General features: G+C 38.2%; 1 protein-coding gene across 5 annotated transcripts in view; it reads left to right on the forward strand.

Annotated features, from left to right (window-relative positions):
• The window catches only part of cacna2d2a (calcium channel, voltage-dependent, alpha 2/delta subunit 2a), a 248,431-nt gene that overhangs the window by 106,223 nt on the left and 125,717 nt on the right, over window positions 1–16,491 (forward strand). For all 5 annotated transcript variants that reach the window (XM_021321935.2, XM_012873335.3, XM_036152026.1 and 2 more), the window contains exon 4: window positions 13,707–13,766. In XM_021321935.2, coding sequence (XP_021177610.2) covers window positions 13,707–13,766 — 60 coding nt within the window. The remainder of the gene's footprint in view (window positions 1–13,706; window positions 13,767–16,491) is intronic.

Raw genomic sequence — 16,491 nt, forward strand, 5'->3', positions numbered from 1 at the left:
GAGCCGATTCTGCCCATTTCAGCGCACTCATGCCTCTTTCTGCATGTTCAACCCGAGCCCCCTACAGGCCTGCTGCACGCGGGGCTCCAGCTATCTGTGAGGAGACGATACTGCTGGTTCTAGGTCTTTCACTTGTGTACGACATACATGCATCATGGCTAAAGTATGTGTGTAATTTTGCTTGGATGTGAATTCATTGTATTTGTTCTAAGTGAATTCAAGATTGGTTTGAAAGAAGAGTTTCTGTGATGAATGATATGTGCAGTACAACAGTGTCATATTCTGATTTGATAAACTCTGACTGCAGCTTTGTTTCCCAATTTAATTTTGTTTAATTTTCTTTAAAGATATATAGCCACCTTATATGCTTAAAAAGACCCAAAGCTGTTTGATCATGATAAAATGAGGTTATATACACCACGTGTCCATCCTGATAGTTTTTTGATGATCATTTTCAAGGCTAAATATAGCCCAACTACGGGAACAATGAGCAGATATAAACAGATGCAACACCATCTACCGACAGTATTGCAGAACTATCATAATGTCGGTTTGCTTAATTAATAAATCACTTGTAAATATGCTTGTGCAAATTCTCATTTGTATAAAGTGCCGGACTGAGGTTGACCCTCTGCAATGCCTCGCAGTAAAGCGGCAGCTCGGCGTGATCGAAGACCAACCGGTATTAGTTAAATAAACCGATCTAATAGCAACTTTAGGAGGAGAACATTTACTCACGTCAGTCAGATCTGCGGTCACATGTGAACCTCGGCAGGTTTAGCGTCTGCTTCAGTGAACACCAACTTTCATACTGTATCCCCAGCGACATTCTAATCTTTTCCCTCTTGGAATCATATATTTTTTTGTGTTTTTTTTTTTTTATTTCACTGGATCTTGAACCATTCTTCATTGTTTTGCTGGGAGATGCTAGTAGGCGTTAGCCGCTTCCTTGTTTTATCCCCACCTGCGCATGCACAGTGTCTTATTTCCAGTGTGATTATAAATAAATAAGAAAGGCGTTATTTACTAACAAAATGTGCTAAAACAAAGCATAAAACGCCAAAACAACGAATACTGCAGCAGAACATGACGATCTTTCATAAAAACATATTTATGCAATCAGAGTGAGCTACTTACATATACATAAAAAACTAAATCTAATAATGTGGCTATGCACCTTTAAATTCTAACTTGCCAAAAATGATTTGGATTAATCATGATATCTGGTTCAACTGAAACATTTACTGTCTATTTATAATGTAATCTTTTTAATACTGTAAACTAACTAAAGGTAATTGAACCAGGCCATAGAGCTTCTGTTCTCCATATCACTGGAAACCAAGAAATAATATCCACTAGGGTTACTCTAAAGCAGGTTGTGCGCAAATAGAATCCAGCTGATAAAGAATGAGGGTGTATCTTCTTTATAGCTCATGATATACTGTAGCTTGTCATATTTTATGTTTTTTGTACACCTCAAAGCGTAAAGTTTACCATTACAGATAAAATTTTATTTTTACACACAATCTCTTTAAAACATAATGTAGCTTTGCCCAGTGCAATATATTTGAAGAGAAATGTCAAAATTCATGATTCTTGTCAGTATTTTAATTTGTACCATATTTTAGCTATAGGATTTTATAGTTTTATTAACACATTATTATTATTTTGGGGAGTCTTGCCCTGTTCCCATGGTGTTTCTATTATTACAACTTATATCGGCAAATCTGAAAGCAGTCATGTTGATTGAAATGTGGAAAGGAACTTTGAGCATCTTGTTAAACAAAAAATGCTATCATGTCTACTAAGTATGTATTTTTATGATTCATGGCTGTTACATGTATTTCTTGTGCGTTAGAATGATAGGTGTAAAATTTAAACCCTTTAATTTATGCTGTTTTGCTAGTTGGAAGAATTTCATTCAGTGATATCACCATCTCTTTTTTCCCTTTTCCATATATATGATTGTCTGAACTTCTGGGAATGAAAGTTTACTGCTCCATAGTCTTTAATGACCCCTAAAAGTCAAAATAATTATCTGAATGAAGATGTGGCACTGTCCTCTGCTATGTCAGTCACATATAATTCAGGTGAGTGCAACATCATCAGCGCAGACAGGGCGTCTGCATAGCAAAGGATGAGATTAAGTAACACAATCAGGTAATTGCACTTGGGGTAATTCGGCAGCAGTGGCGCTTTTCCCTGTAAATTGTGACGCTCATAGAATGCAATTATTTGGCATTTAGAAAGATCTGTGGCAGCCTCTGTTAAATGCTTTTTACTTAATGCAGCAATTTCTTTATACATCTTAGAATAAGAATATTAGAAGGCATATATGCAGTAGTTTAACTGGGGGTAATAGCTTCTGTAATTTGTAAGGTTAGCAATGCTTATTGTAACATCAATTTATTTGTGTATTTCCTGTTAGGTAACTGTAAAGTCTGTTCATGTGGTTTTACATCTGTTGTTTCAGCCTGTCTCTTGAAAGATAAAGCTTAAAAGTCTAAACAGATAAAACTTTTTTTTTTTTTTGGCTTTTCTTAAATCTATTTAATCTTACCAATGTGAGTTAAGGTTCACCTTTCTCCAAAAGTGAGCCAGACTTGTTTTAATTTTAGATGTTTTAGGAGGGACAGACTGCAGAAAACCCAATCCACTTACAGCACTTCTTTTTACTGCAACGCAAGTGGAAAAATAGTTGACTTAGTCCTTTCAACGCTACAAAAACTTACACATTAAAGATTTGCTTGTCTTTTTAGCTAACGTGTGTTCACAAAGCTAAAGTAACAGGCCTGGCAGTCAACAGTTGATTGGACTGCTATTTTGTTTTGTGTTGTACAGCACACACACACTGAGTGTGAATTTTAGCAGGTCACTTTAAATGGCATTGAGAACAATGGATTTAGTCAAAGGACGCTTCTTTCCACGCAGATGGCAACTTGTAATCTCAAAACATGAAGGGTCTACTACCTTGCTGGGCTTTTAGTATCAAGCTGGATGTCCAAGTACTTTTTAAATCGATAAGCCACAATAAACACAAAGTTTAAATGCAGTTTAAATATAAATATTCATTGTTGATTGTGTCAGCCCTTGAATGACAATGCTGTGGCTTATTTAGTGAAGTGATTGCAGTGCTTGGGAATACAGGATGATTACTCTCATTCTCATTCCATTGCAGATGCTTTATTTAATAAACAAAAAGTATTCTTACTACATAAAAGGTAGTGTATGAAACTAAAAGAAATTCTAAGCTAGAGCACCGAACAGCAATGAACAGAATTTGCTAAATGCCAATCAATCAATGCAAAGTGCTTTACTGATTTGAAAATCAGATCCTCCACCCAAATAGCTGCTTCAAGTAATGATAAAAAAACACCTATCCAACAAGTGAACACCCAAACGCATCACAGACGAGGTAAAGAACCCAACAAACATAGCAACACACATTTAAATACAAATCAATGGCAAAGCGGCTGAGGAGGAAACATGGAAGAAAGAAAAGTAAGATATGTATATATGCAAATGTGATATTAAAATGAATACATGGAAATAAATAATGAAATTGTTTAACTACAAGTAGAGAAAAAATAGATACAATTCTTGTTAAAAGTTAAACTAAATAATACTATTAAATCAGCCAAATAGATTGAAATAGTAAAAAATACAGTATTGAATTAATACTGTATTTTTACAATTGCAAGGTCCATTGAAAGCTGAGCAAAGAGGTTAGAATATTAGACAATTAAGAACTTAAATAAATATAAATTGCTTTTAAATAAATTAAAATTAATAATGCTTTATTTTAGAAAAAAAAAACACTCTCAGCTAGGGCGGCATGGTAATCGAACAAAAATGTAATCAACACTTTCTTTTCCTACAGACCTCTTAACTTCATCTAGTCTTCACATTAGCACTAGACCAGTGTGTAGAAAACTTCATAAAGTGGCCTTTCTGGTAGAGCAGCTGCATCAAAACGTTGCATATATAAAGGCACATTAGGGTCAGATATTTCAATCTAGGATGAGATATTTCAATCCAATCGTGAAATTTTGTACATGTAAACATAGCTAGTGACAGAGTTGGTTATGTTTACCGTTATTGCTTTCCTCCTGCAGGGACTTGGAAAATTTCCAGCAGACACTAGAGGTTGAGAAACTGTGGTGTGACATCAGACACCATGTCCCTTCTGTTCTCCTTCTCAAGAGAAGACAATAAATTCTGACTTTGATTAAAATCGCCGATCTCTGTCTTGGTACTCAGGGAAAGCAATAAGAGACGTTTTTCCGGCTACAAAAGCCCCAGGCCTTGGTCTCTCGTGCTTAATAAAAGCCTAGGGCTTTTAAGTAGGTGCGTTTCCCTTGCGGCAGGTCATTTATTTAAATCAACTCAATGATGAATGGGGAAGTTGTGCAGAAAACTGCCCTTCACCTTCAGTCCAGTGGGTGGCGGTAATAAGAAACCAAACAATTTCTTTCAGCTTCAAGTTCTGAGGGGATCATTTTATCTATTGGTCATTTCACATGCCAATCATTTTGACACATTCTCGTAACACCATTGCGGATGCACGCTCCTTGTTAGATTCTGCTTGCTGGCCTCTGCACTTCTGGTGTTTACGTATCCAGTTAGCTTCGGTGTTAGCCGTTCATTGTAGCTTCGCTGTTCTGACTGAATGAATACCTTGAAAATGGCTGAGAGTTGCAAGAATCAAACTGTCTTACAAGTTTGAGAAGAAGAGGAAGACCTCAGATGAACGAAATAAGACCAGAGTGTATTAGGGAAATATTTTCACACAATCCTCCTGAGAAGGTAAGATGATCTTGGGCATGCGCACAGTTATTCAAAAATGGACTTGAGCGTTACTTGCCTACATTTCCATAAATCGTCCACTCTACCTTTAATTTTGCATGATGCTATTAGGACTTTAAAAAGTCATTTATTTAATCTAACCACCGTTTTCTAGACCTCACAAATGCCCCTTCTGTCCTCATTCCATATATGCTATGCAGCCTTTCTTGTAAATCTTTTAGGTGTTAAAGGACCATTAGTAATAGTTAATGAATTATTCTGGTTTCAACTGATAAATAATACTAGTGCCTAATGTCATAGTCCATCTCTAGTGTCCCAATAACTACAAAATAATTTTGCAGTTTGCCTTTGATAGAGATACATCAGCATTCAGTATGATATTATAATCGCATGCAAGCTTCTTTGACGCGAGTTTCTAACATAATCATAATTTGATTATACCCTCATCATAGATTTAAAAGGAGGGTGATGAGTACACAAGAGCTTCTGATCAAGGTCAATTATTTTCTGTGAAACTCTTTAGATCCACTATGAACGAGCATAGCTGCTGCAGAGCTTTACTGTATTGTTCCAAAGTAAAGACATCTGCCTTTTTTTTTTTTTGTCTTAGTGATTTTCACAGAGGCTTCAGAACAATGCTGGCAGGCTGCTGTTGAAATATGGCGCTTCTCTGGGTCTCCGCTGAGCGTAGAAAAGCTGCTGTTTGATTTGTGAAAAGCTGGTGACTAGTGTAGGTGCTGTGGCTGCTGTGGGTAGGTGAGAGCTTGCTCCAGATCCAGTCCCTTTTAGAAATAGCAAAAGTGGAGTGAGGAACGACTAGAGAAAGGCTAAAGAAAGTGTTCACATTTCCGTTGTGGTGGAGGAAGATTATGGGATAGAAACAAAGGCAGGGATTATCTGAGCACATGCTACAATAGCGTTACACGCACGGCACTTGCAAACAGGCCTGCCTCAGGGTGCTCTGGATCTCAGAACAAAGACGTGCCTTCCCACCCATCCATGAACATCCTCTGTTACAGTGTGCTAATAAGGACTACAATACCCATCTGCCAGTCATCATCCAACCGGGGACCGGGAATTATGGGTCATTATTTTTGCCTCAATTATGGACATGTAAATTGTGTGGTGACCCTAAAGAGGAGCATCTATTCTTTAAAAAAAAACATACAGTGCACCACTTTGTTTCTACTTGTTCCAATGGGAAGCCTTTATAATGACACAAACAGCACAAATTAGTCCTTTTCAACTTCCTAAGCCTCTTCCCCCATTCCGTAATTTATTCCCGAGGAGCCACGCTCTTTGTGAAGTCAGTTAAACAGTTTTGAAGTTGTAACTATGTTGCTGGAATTAATATTGCGTTAAAGGAGGGATGGGGTTGAGGGCAGCAAACTGAGACAGATGGAGAGAAATAGAATATGGGTATGATGGCAGGATAAAACAGGCGGGCGAAGAGGGGAGATAAAGGGAACGGTGGTGGCGTTGGGGGGGGAGGCACGGATGGCGGAGGGAATAGTGACGGCGAGGGCCTGCCAGGCGACGTGAGGGTGAGTTTGTCTGTGATGTTTTAAAATTCTGGAGTGGAAAGTCCCTCCATCTGTTATTGTGGGGCCGGTTCTGACTCAGTGATTTCTATGATTGGCCTTAATCCCGGCCGAGTGGAGGAGACAGAATGAAGAGCTTAAAGCAGACTGCTCTCACTCTGACAGGCTCCACTGGCTGCTGCTGCAGCTCGCTCACCCACTCCGTTTGCTGCCCCCTCATGGACAGCTGCTGTATTGCATGGCATTTCTCTTAACCACTTTGACTCTGAACAAGTTTTGAGCTCATGACAGAAAACTAATTTATGACATAACATGAAATAATCAGCATCAAATTAAATCTCTTTGCTTTCTGAGGAGTGATGAAAAATCTTTCAGCACCCCTAACAGATGGTTTTAAATCATCTTCTGGTGAGTATGGGTCTTTTTGATCTGGTGAGTATAAGAAGTTGCAAAAAAAACCTATCTATGCTAGTTCTGTCTTTTTTTCTGTACTGTGGGATGGTTTCTTAGTTTTATATCAAGAGATCATTTTTGAATGAGCTCAGCAACTTGCTGTTGTGATTGTCATTTTTCACAACAGAATTTGCTAGAGGTCCTTCCTCGATGCCTTAGTGGCTCTGAGAAGGTTAAGTGACAGCAGAGTCATTTCACAGTCTTTTGGTCCCCAAGGTGACTCGAGTGCTCTGAGAGACTGAGCAAAGGGGGTTAATTTGACACATGTTGAGTACCTTATTCAAAGCCGCAATCACATGTACAGTCCATGTTGCGTTTTTCTCAAGTGCCCTCTTGCTCAAACACCCACACTGTTGGGCCGTTTTGAAGAGTCCCCGCGGCTCACACAGACGACAGTGTGGTGTGTCGAGTGCCCTTTAAGTTAATGCTCAGTGAAGGGGGCTAACAGGCTGCAGCAATCACAGAAGGCGGACCGGTGTCGAGTCGGCGCTCACCTCAGCGTGACGCCGTTCGTCCCTGTTGTGCTGTCATTCCCTCAGAAACAACACGACTTTGAGTGATTAAACCGCTCCCCTCTGGAACGGAGCAAACTCGGCTGTTATGAATATTAAAGATCCTGATAGCCTCCTGCTGAGCTTTCCCTTATTCCGATTATTTCCCTCGCAACGTCGTCTTGCTCTGTGAGTTAACTGTGGGCGACCACAACTTTCTCTGCAGCAAGGTTCCTCAACTGCAGTGACATCTGCTTGCTGTGTCTTGGATTCCAGTTCTTTCAGCGGGTTGTTGAAGATCCTATCAGACGCAGTGCAAACAGTGTTTGCACACAGGACTGTGCAAAAGTCCTAAACTATCCTTTTTTTCCTCACTTTCATTGAGCCCATTTTTCAAAATTTTAACATTAACATAAAGTTAGTCGGGATAAGGACTCATTTTTGATCCATCTGTCTTGGTATCTCCCGCCTCAGAGTGTGTGTCACTGTGCTGGGTCGAGCTGTGTTGACAATCACTGAGTGTAGCTGAAAACCTTTTCAAATCCATTTATACATTTCAGTATTTTAATCTGAGTAGGATGTTTTAATAAATCCTGCTGGAAACACAGTGTCTAACTTGTTTACAGCGCTGTTGGTAAACGATGATCAGAGATCAGTTGGTTGACGGGTTAAACGTATATGTCACATGCTTGCACAAGATGACAGGTTGCTGTAAAAATTATTGGCATAATAAACTTAACTTGACTGCATTGTATAATGACTAAGATGGCATTGAAATGTGCGCAATTTGCTGACGGCTCGTCCAGGGTTTACCCTGCCTCTTGACCAGTGACCACTGTCTATAGACAATGGATGGACCGATGGATGAATGGATTGGCTTATATTTCTGCATGAAGTTGATCTGTGTGTATTAAACATTGCCTTTAGGTGACTTGTTGTGAATACTAAATAAAGAGTAGGGAAATAAATACAGTAATGAAGAGAGGTATTACAGAGTATAGATTTTACTAAATAAAGAGTAGGCATGCACAATATTGGGAAACTGTGATGTTATTGCTGCTAAAATGTTGACATCAATGAACAGTAAAAAAAACTCTACATTCTGTATCAGCTTCTGTTTTAAGTCGACATTAGTGGGCTTACTGGGTGCTAATGCAGCTACCCAAAAAGAACAACAGCGCTCACCTTCAAAATCAAAACAGTATATTCTGATTTGTGTGTTAATTAACACTTTGTGCATGTTGAGGTTCAGACTAATACCAGAAATCTGAAGGGCGGATGAGAGTTGTGCTGCAAAATGCCCATTTCTGTATCATATGAAGACTTGGGATATAGCAGATAATGGTAATTGTGTTTTCTGTGGTCCTTTTTCTTAAAGACAGTACTTTTATTGGCTGTCAACTGTTTTTTTTTTATTCCATTTTCCTCCCTCTGTCCACATTCCAATTTTTTTTACAAGGAGACTATTAAGTAATCTGTCACAGTTGGGTATAAGGAATTGACAGAGTGATGTTAAAAGCGTGCAAACCCTACCGACAAATTCAGACAAACTACTGGTCAAAACCTCCTTAAAGGACCGCAAGGAAGGCAAACACTTTAGAAGCAAAAAATGCTCCGGGAGTGCTTTAAAACTTTTGCACACTGTAAATGTCAGATTCATTGGTGTGTTGAAGTGCCCACAAGTTCAACTATCCATCACAGAACTGTGTACAGGTCTTGACCTTGGCTGTTGGCTGGGTGACAAATAACCCACCACGTGACGTATTTTGCAGTATATGTTGGTGTTGTTGACTCTTCTGGTGCGTCTGTGCCTGCTCTCTGCTGTGTTAGGTTCTGTGTTGTGTGGGCCAGTACAGAGCTTATCTGGGCTGTTCTTTGCTGATCTCACTATGCTCATCCAGTTCTCTAAGCTGCTTGGGCTCTAGCCACCAGCATAGATGATATATCCCTGCCCCCCTCCTTACCACATCTCTCACTGTGATTCATTGGCTGTTTGTCTTGCCAATCCATCTGGGCTAACACAGAAGAGCGAACACCATGCTAAGACACATGGCAATTTTGAAGCAGGGGGGGCTGCGTTAACCTGCTGAGGAAGAGAAAGGTCCTCTGAGAAATGGTGGTCTAACAGGAGGGGGGAGTGGTAAGAGGAATACCTGGGGTGAAACAGCTGGGGAAAGATAGAACAGAGAGAAATATGAGCTGGATGCTCCATGAGAGAGGTATTTATTTAAAAAAAAAAAAAAGCAAAATAGAGACCTGCTGACAGATTAAATCTCCTAAAAAGAGTGAGCTAAAGGGATAAGAGTTGCCAGATTTTAACATAACAAGTGATTAATGTAAACAATGCAAAACTGAATAAATGAAAAAACAAATCTAATCACATATACCAGCTGTTATGGCAAAATGAAATCAAATGTCCTAAGAGATTATTGTTTGGCTGCTTTTTATTACAAACTGAAGCATGTCATGTTGATGGTTTTATTGAGAGATCGCCAGTGTGATGCAACTAGCGGCAAAACTGATCCTGTTTAATGAAAAATCACAGAATACACAGCAGAAAATCTTCACTTACAGGCCTCTTTATCACATGCACTTGTTGAGTTGCTTGTCAAACACATAAACCAAATCAGACAATGACATGACAACAACTAATTGTGGTGGGGATGATTTACTAAAGATCACATTGAGAATCAAATGGCGAGAAAAGTGAGATTTAGGTAACTCTGAACACAGCATGGTTGTTGGTGGCCAATGTACTGATATGAGTAATTCAGACAATAGAAATTTAACAGTTATTGAGATGCATCAGTACATAATTAGAACGAATAATGGATCATTATTATGTAAACAGGGCCCAAAATCGGACAATTAAGGACTGGAAAATATTGTCTGATCCAATGAGTCTTAATTTTAGATACAACACTAAGAGTGTTGTATCAAAACGTCAAAGCATGGATCCATACTGTAGGGGATAATTCCCTCGCCAAATGCAAATGGTAAAATAATTTCCAGAACGCACTCCTAGACCTTGTGGAAAGCTTCCCCAGAAGACCTGAAGCTGTTATAGCTTCAGTTCTTCATATTAAATCTTATATCACTCAAGTTCATATGTGCGTGAAGGCAAGACATCCAACACATTTGAAAATACAGTGTACCTTTTGCAAAACTATGAAATATTTTCTAACATATTAATATTCTTTTGGATCCACATTTACAATCTTTATAACTTTAGCCTGTTTCTATATGGATTTCTAGATTGACTTTAAGAATGTATTGCTTACTTTCAAAGTTTTCAGTGGACTGGCTCCATCTTACTTATACAATCTTCATAAGAGGACTGCTGTCAACCAGCCAGTTTCTCATAGATGCTCCGCATTGCAGATCCAACGTAAAGATGATTAGGCTTTTGCAGTGGCTGCCCCAAATTTATAGGAAAGTTTACCCCAGTGCACAGACAGTTGAGATATTTAAATCTCTGCTTAAGACTCGTCTTCTATTTTTTGGCTTCCCTCTCAGGCTTATGTTTTGTGCTGTGTTGGACGTTTGTTATTTTGTTTATTTTTTTGTTTGTATTCCTGTACAGTTTTATACATTGCTATTATTTATTTATTCATTGCTAAATTGTATAGTTATTTTTTTATTTTTTATTTTACACTATGCAGTTAGGGGATTGAAATCAGTGCAGATACATGAATTCCTCTGTTTTCCACTTTTATATATACAATGCACACTGTGTGTAAACTTGAACACTTCAAATCATCAGAGCATCTTTGCATCAAAATAACAGCTTTACTTCTCAGCCTGGGCAAAGTGTTGAAATTATATAAAGAGGTTTTGTGTATGGTTATAAGTAAGAGGGACGGCTCAGAAGAGGTGGGCAGGGTGTCTTATAGAAATAGGATCGCTTCTGTTCTCCTGAGAGTTTATGTCTTGTTTTTTTTTTGTAGATAAAAAGTCTCCCTAGATAGGCACCGGCCCTCGTCATGGCCACTTCTCAGATGAATGAGTTCTAACTGTAACGGGGGGATCTAAATAGGGTGAGTAATTTCGGAGCCTTGGGGATTTGTGGCCAATCACGCCATTCTGGGACGAAAATAATATTGCCAACGCCCCCTAGAGTCCTGGGGAAACCTAGATACAAAGGCGCAGGATGGAAGTGAGAGAGACAAAGAGGAAGAGCAGAATATTTTGAAGGAAAGGTCAGAAACTGAAAAGCTCAGACATGTTTGCTTTTTGGGTGACTTCCCAGTCAACAATCACATTTAAAGTAGGCTTCATCGTGGTAGTGCAAAAAGTGCCGTTGATCAGGATACATTATGATAGAACATTTTGTTACAACATAACTTTGCAGGGGTGGTTGATGGTAATTTGGGATAAAACATTCACAGATTTAAGTCTGGAGACTGAAATGGGCATGTAACTAGGTTGCTTTTGTTTCTGATGAAGCGTTTCTATATTTATTTGGTTTTGTGTGTTTGGACAACTTTCTTGCTATCAGACCCAAAGCCAACCTGATTTCAGTTTCCTGTTTTCATTTTAGTTTCTGGTAGAGCCGAACAGATTTTTACTTAAACTGACCTGGTATCTCAAAGCGTTCATGATGGCGAGCACTTTAACAAGGTTTCAAGGGGATATATAAGAGAAACAGGCATCACAGATCCCCACCATACTTAACACATTATTACTTTGCTTTAGGCCAAACCCAACAAGAGTTTAAACTATATGAAAGCGCTTAGTCTCATCTAATGAAACCACAGTTTCTCAAAAATATGCAGCAGTTGTTCACTAACGCCACACGTTAGCATTGATAGGGTAGGACAGTGAAGGTGTTTTATTGGCATGCCTAGAAAACAGTCGGTTGGCATGTACTATACACAGTGTTTAAGGCTGTTATGGAGACTAAATAACCTGAAAATGGCACTCGATGTTACAGTTCTTTGACAGCGAGTATTGGAGGGTTTTTACTGCTTTTGAGGAAGGGAAGGATGAATATGGATCCTTGTCCAGCCTGTTTGACACGTTTCTTTCAAACAATTTCATTATTGCTCTGACTGCAGGTATGAGTAAGTTTAGGTTAGTAGTTTTTTTCTTGTTGCCAGTGCCTGACTTGTATAGATCAACACACACCAGCTTCCCTTGAATGGCAAGTTCTCTCATATTTTCCATTTTTAACAGAGGCTAAGAGAAATAGGCCTCTGTGTCACATTATATTTATATGCCAAAATAACCAGCCATTTATGTATGACCAGAAGTTATTAAACACCCTGATCACCCTATAGTACAGAGGAACTGCATCTTCCGTCACTATGCTGTAAGGTGCTTCTCCTTTTTCCTGTACTCATTTCTTTATATTTTTCAGAAACCATTCAATATGTTGTATAAAATAAATCAAAAAAGAAAAACCTGTGGCAAAGGGAAATAAAAAATACTCAGTGTTGAAATATTTGATCTAGATGTACAACACCATATAACTTGATAACAGAAGTTTACCAAACTGTGTACAAATTAATGAAGTGCATTGTGAATGGAATACTGTGCACCTGAAATAACGTGTTTAGACTACAAAAAGGCTATAAAAAAATTAAAACCTTGCTTCCAGGTTTGGAAAAGAATAGCATGTGGTTTCTATACAGTTAAGTGCCCACATAAAATATTTTCTGCAATTCGTGGAGTTTGTCTCCTTCTTTCCCAAAAGCTGTGAAGGCAATCACCCCCTGCTGAAACTTAAATAAACCACCAGCTCAGTTCATGTTTCCATGTTTACAAACTTACTACTGGTTCCACAGGTCCTTGATCCAATTGAGAAGTATTAAACTGCCTCTAATATGCTAATGACTATTTGCAAAATTTTGTGTTTGTCTGGTACATTCATGCAAATTGCAAATTAATAGTTTTTACTATATGTTTCCCCTTTTGATATGTATTTTTCCTCTGTTGTACATTTAACCTTAAATGTAGCTTTTTTCCATATTGTGTTTTCGTCTAGGAATGCTCAGTCTTCATTTTTTCTCAGGTGTTTTTGATTTGTCTTTCAGTGTCTGTGCATTCAGCACTGATGTCTGAACAAAATGTCATTATGGCTGCATGATTAAAATAAAGATTCTTGATTCTTATGCTGTAAATGGTGAAACAAAGTGTTTAATGGTTAATGTTAGCCACAATTATGGACAAAAAAAAAATCAATTGTAGAAAACGGCATTGAGCAACACTGTAATTGTCAAATATAGGATGAAAAATAAAACAATTATGTTGCTTCAGAAAATGATTAAAAAAGTATTTTGTCTCTAAAAGGTCCTCCTGTTAGTAAAGCCGGAGAACTGGTTCTTGTTGATCCCCAATCCTGTCATCTTGGTAAATCCATATCCTGCTGACTTCTGAATCTTACTATTTTTTCTGTGTTTATGTCTTTTTGTAGAAATTGGTCAGAGAGGCTGAGCAACTTCAGAAGGAGCACGTGTGGCAAGACGGTGTGACGGTAAAGTAGAACTCCAACTTCTCCTCATCTTTCCCAGGATCTGTTTTCTCCTTTCCGTTCACTGAATAAACAAATATAACTTCCCACCTCCAGCCCGGTTACCACCGACCTCCCCTTCAGTCTAGCAATTTCAAACTTGTTAGAGCGAAATGACGACGTGATCAGCATCACAAAGATAATTAGTTCAAAAACAGCCTCTACATTTACTCACGCTCAGTAGCATTGTTCATTTTGAAGGTTGGTATTTTTATGGTCCTTTTTTAAGATGAAAAGGGTATAATAGAGCTATATTTTTTCAATGCATTGAGTTTTGCATTTCTTGCAGTTGACCTTTAAAGCTATAAGGTGTATACTTTTAATCTAGACAAATAAAATAATGTATTTCTATGGTGTGCATGCTGGTGTGCTTCACTGACTGTCCAATTTGTAAGGGTTTAAATGCCAAGACAACATTCACACCCACATATAGCAAGGTCCGAGATTTTTCATATTCTTGGCAGATTTAGATTTAAAATCTTTTTCATGCATCCAACATGTTTGTTTCTGATAGGAAATGAGACAATAATGTCTTTAAAAGATGATAAAACTGTGATAAAAAGGAGGATCAGTTTTCAACAATTCATAAATTTTTTGTTCATATTTTATTTTTAAAAACTGTATGCTGAAAATTATGTACGCTGTTGCAATACTCAGTGGAAAATATTGAATGGCGTTACAGTAATTAAACCCTTCTTACAATTGCCGAGCAGCATTTTGCATGTCTGTTGGTATTTTTGTCAATTTAGCTTTGGTGATAAGCTCCAGGTCTTAGAGGTTAGAAGGCCTCCTAGCCATCACCCTAATTTTTAACTCCCTTTACACATTCTCTATTGGATTCAAGTCGGGAAGACAAGTTGTTAACATTGTTTCCAATCAGAAGACACAGAATGCTAAAACTAATTGATTACTTGAAACCTAAACATGCCAACTGTACCCTAACTAAATACACATTTAGATATACACATAAAAACTGGAACATCAAATTGAAACTGTTCAACTTTTTATGTATTTTTGATCAATTAAAGTTGTTTTTTATCTCTCAAAAAGACTTGATGGCTACAGTCTGCCATTGAATTGCAATGCACCGGCACATCGTCAAGGATATTTCTGAACACATTTCCAACATATTAAATGCATTAAGACAATGTGAGGCCACCTGCCTGAGCTTTAAATACAGCTAAAAGTGGACCTCTTAATAAAGATATTGATTCTTTTTGAGTTTTTGGTAGAGGCAAAAAGGCTTAATATCCACGGTGTAATTTTGTCACGGGGTGACAGAAGTCTTAGGGACCAAAACAAAAAGGTTTGCTAAGTTTTTCCTCACAACAAGTTGCATGGCTGGTCAATGGGGATGGGATGTTCATCTGTGCAACATTGTAAGCTCTATAAGAAAATTCATGTTTGAAATAAATTTAAACGGACATTCCTGTTTTTTATTGTTTTATGGAATCATGATTGAGTTTGATCATTCGGGATTTCCAATTTGAAAATCTTAGACTGTTTCAGACCAAAATTGGATCATTTTAACTTGAACAGTGATTCTTTAAAGGATAGCTTGAAATGTATTAAACTTTTGTTCTACTTGTAAAAACACAAAAAGAGCCTTGTTCATACATTTTTTTTAATATCAGGACACTTTAGATTGAGAGATGTAATATACAGGTAAGTCAGACATTGAATACAAATACCTTAACACACAGTTTGGCACACCAGCAAGACCATCCATTATTAGCGCGAAAATAGAAAATTAAGAAGTCATAGCAAGAGCAGGGGAAAACACAGATTTACATGTTGGCTTTGGAAAGTTATTTTTAAAAATGTGAGTCATGCCATATAATTTGGAATAAGTTAAAGTGTCCAAATGAACAAAAACTGTCTAAATGTAAACTAATGTCGGTACGGTAAATGGTTAATATTTCTACAACAGGTTGATTTCGCTAAAGCAGTAAATGATCTGGGATCTGCAAGCCAGTTTTTCAAGCATAATATTGCATTTGGTTATATTTTTATTGAATAAATGACAATACAAACACAAATATCTTTATCGTGTACGGTTATAATTGCAGAAATACATACCACCTGAACTTTGACATCCTTGTCCTTTCACATGCCTGTATATGTTTTATATAAATATGTAAAATAGATATTTGTACACATTCCCTGTTGGCATATCGTCAGTCTCCGGGGAGACGAGCTCACTGCCATGGTACACTTCCCACAAATGGATTTTTAACCTGATGCCTCCTGGGGGATATTTGAGAAAAGGCTTTAACTGATTCAAAGTGAATAATTATAAGCCCTACTTCTCTGCAAAGTCCATTTTTGTTCATGGTTGCTTACACTCTGAAGCTGTAGTCTTGCCGTGGCTGGGCTGTGTTCCTCTCTTTCACCCTACTGGTTTGAAGGAAGGCGGATGCGGCACGGCTGTCCCTTCATCTTAGGCCCGAGGGGGTTGATGCCTGCCTCTCTCTCTCTCTCTCTCTCTTTCTGTCTTTCTCTCTGTCCGGCTGCAATGCACCTCAATCGGATGTGTAGCCATGCAGGAAGTGGTGCCTGGGTCACAGTCCTCCACACATAGCACACCTGTTCATAAATAGCTGCATCCAATATAGCATCAATAGCCCCTCAAGTGGAAAAACCAGCTCTCTCTTTAATCCCTACCCCGTCCTCCTTCTCCAGAACATTT

Source organism: Fundulus heteroclitus, chromosome 20, assembly GCF_011125445.2.
Source record: "Fundulus heteroclitus isolate FHET01 chromosome 20, MU-UCD_Fhet_4.1, whole genome shotgun sequence".
In the NCBI taxonomy this organism is placed as follows: Eukaryota; Metazoa; Chordata; class Actinopteri; order Cyprinodontiformes; family Fundulidae; genus Fundulus; species Fundulus heteroclitus.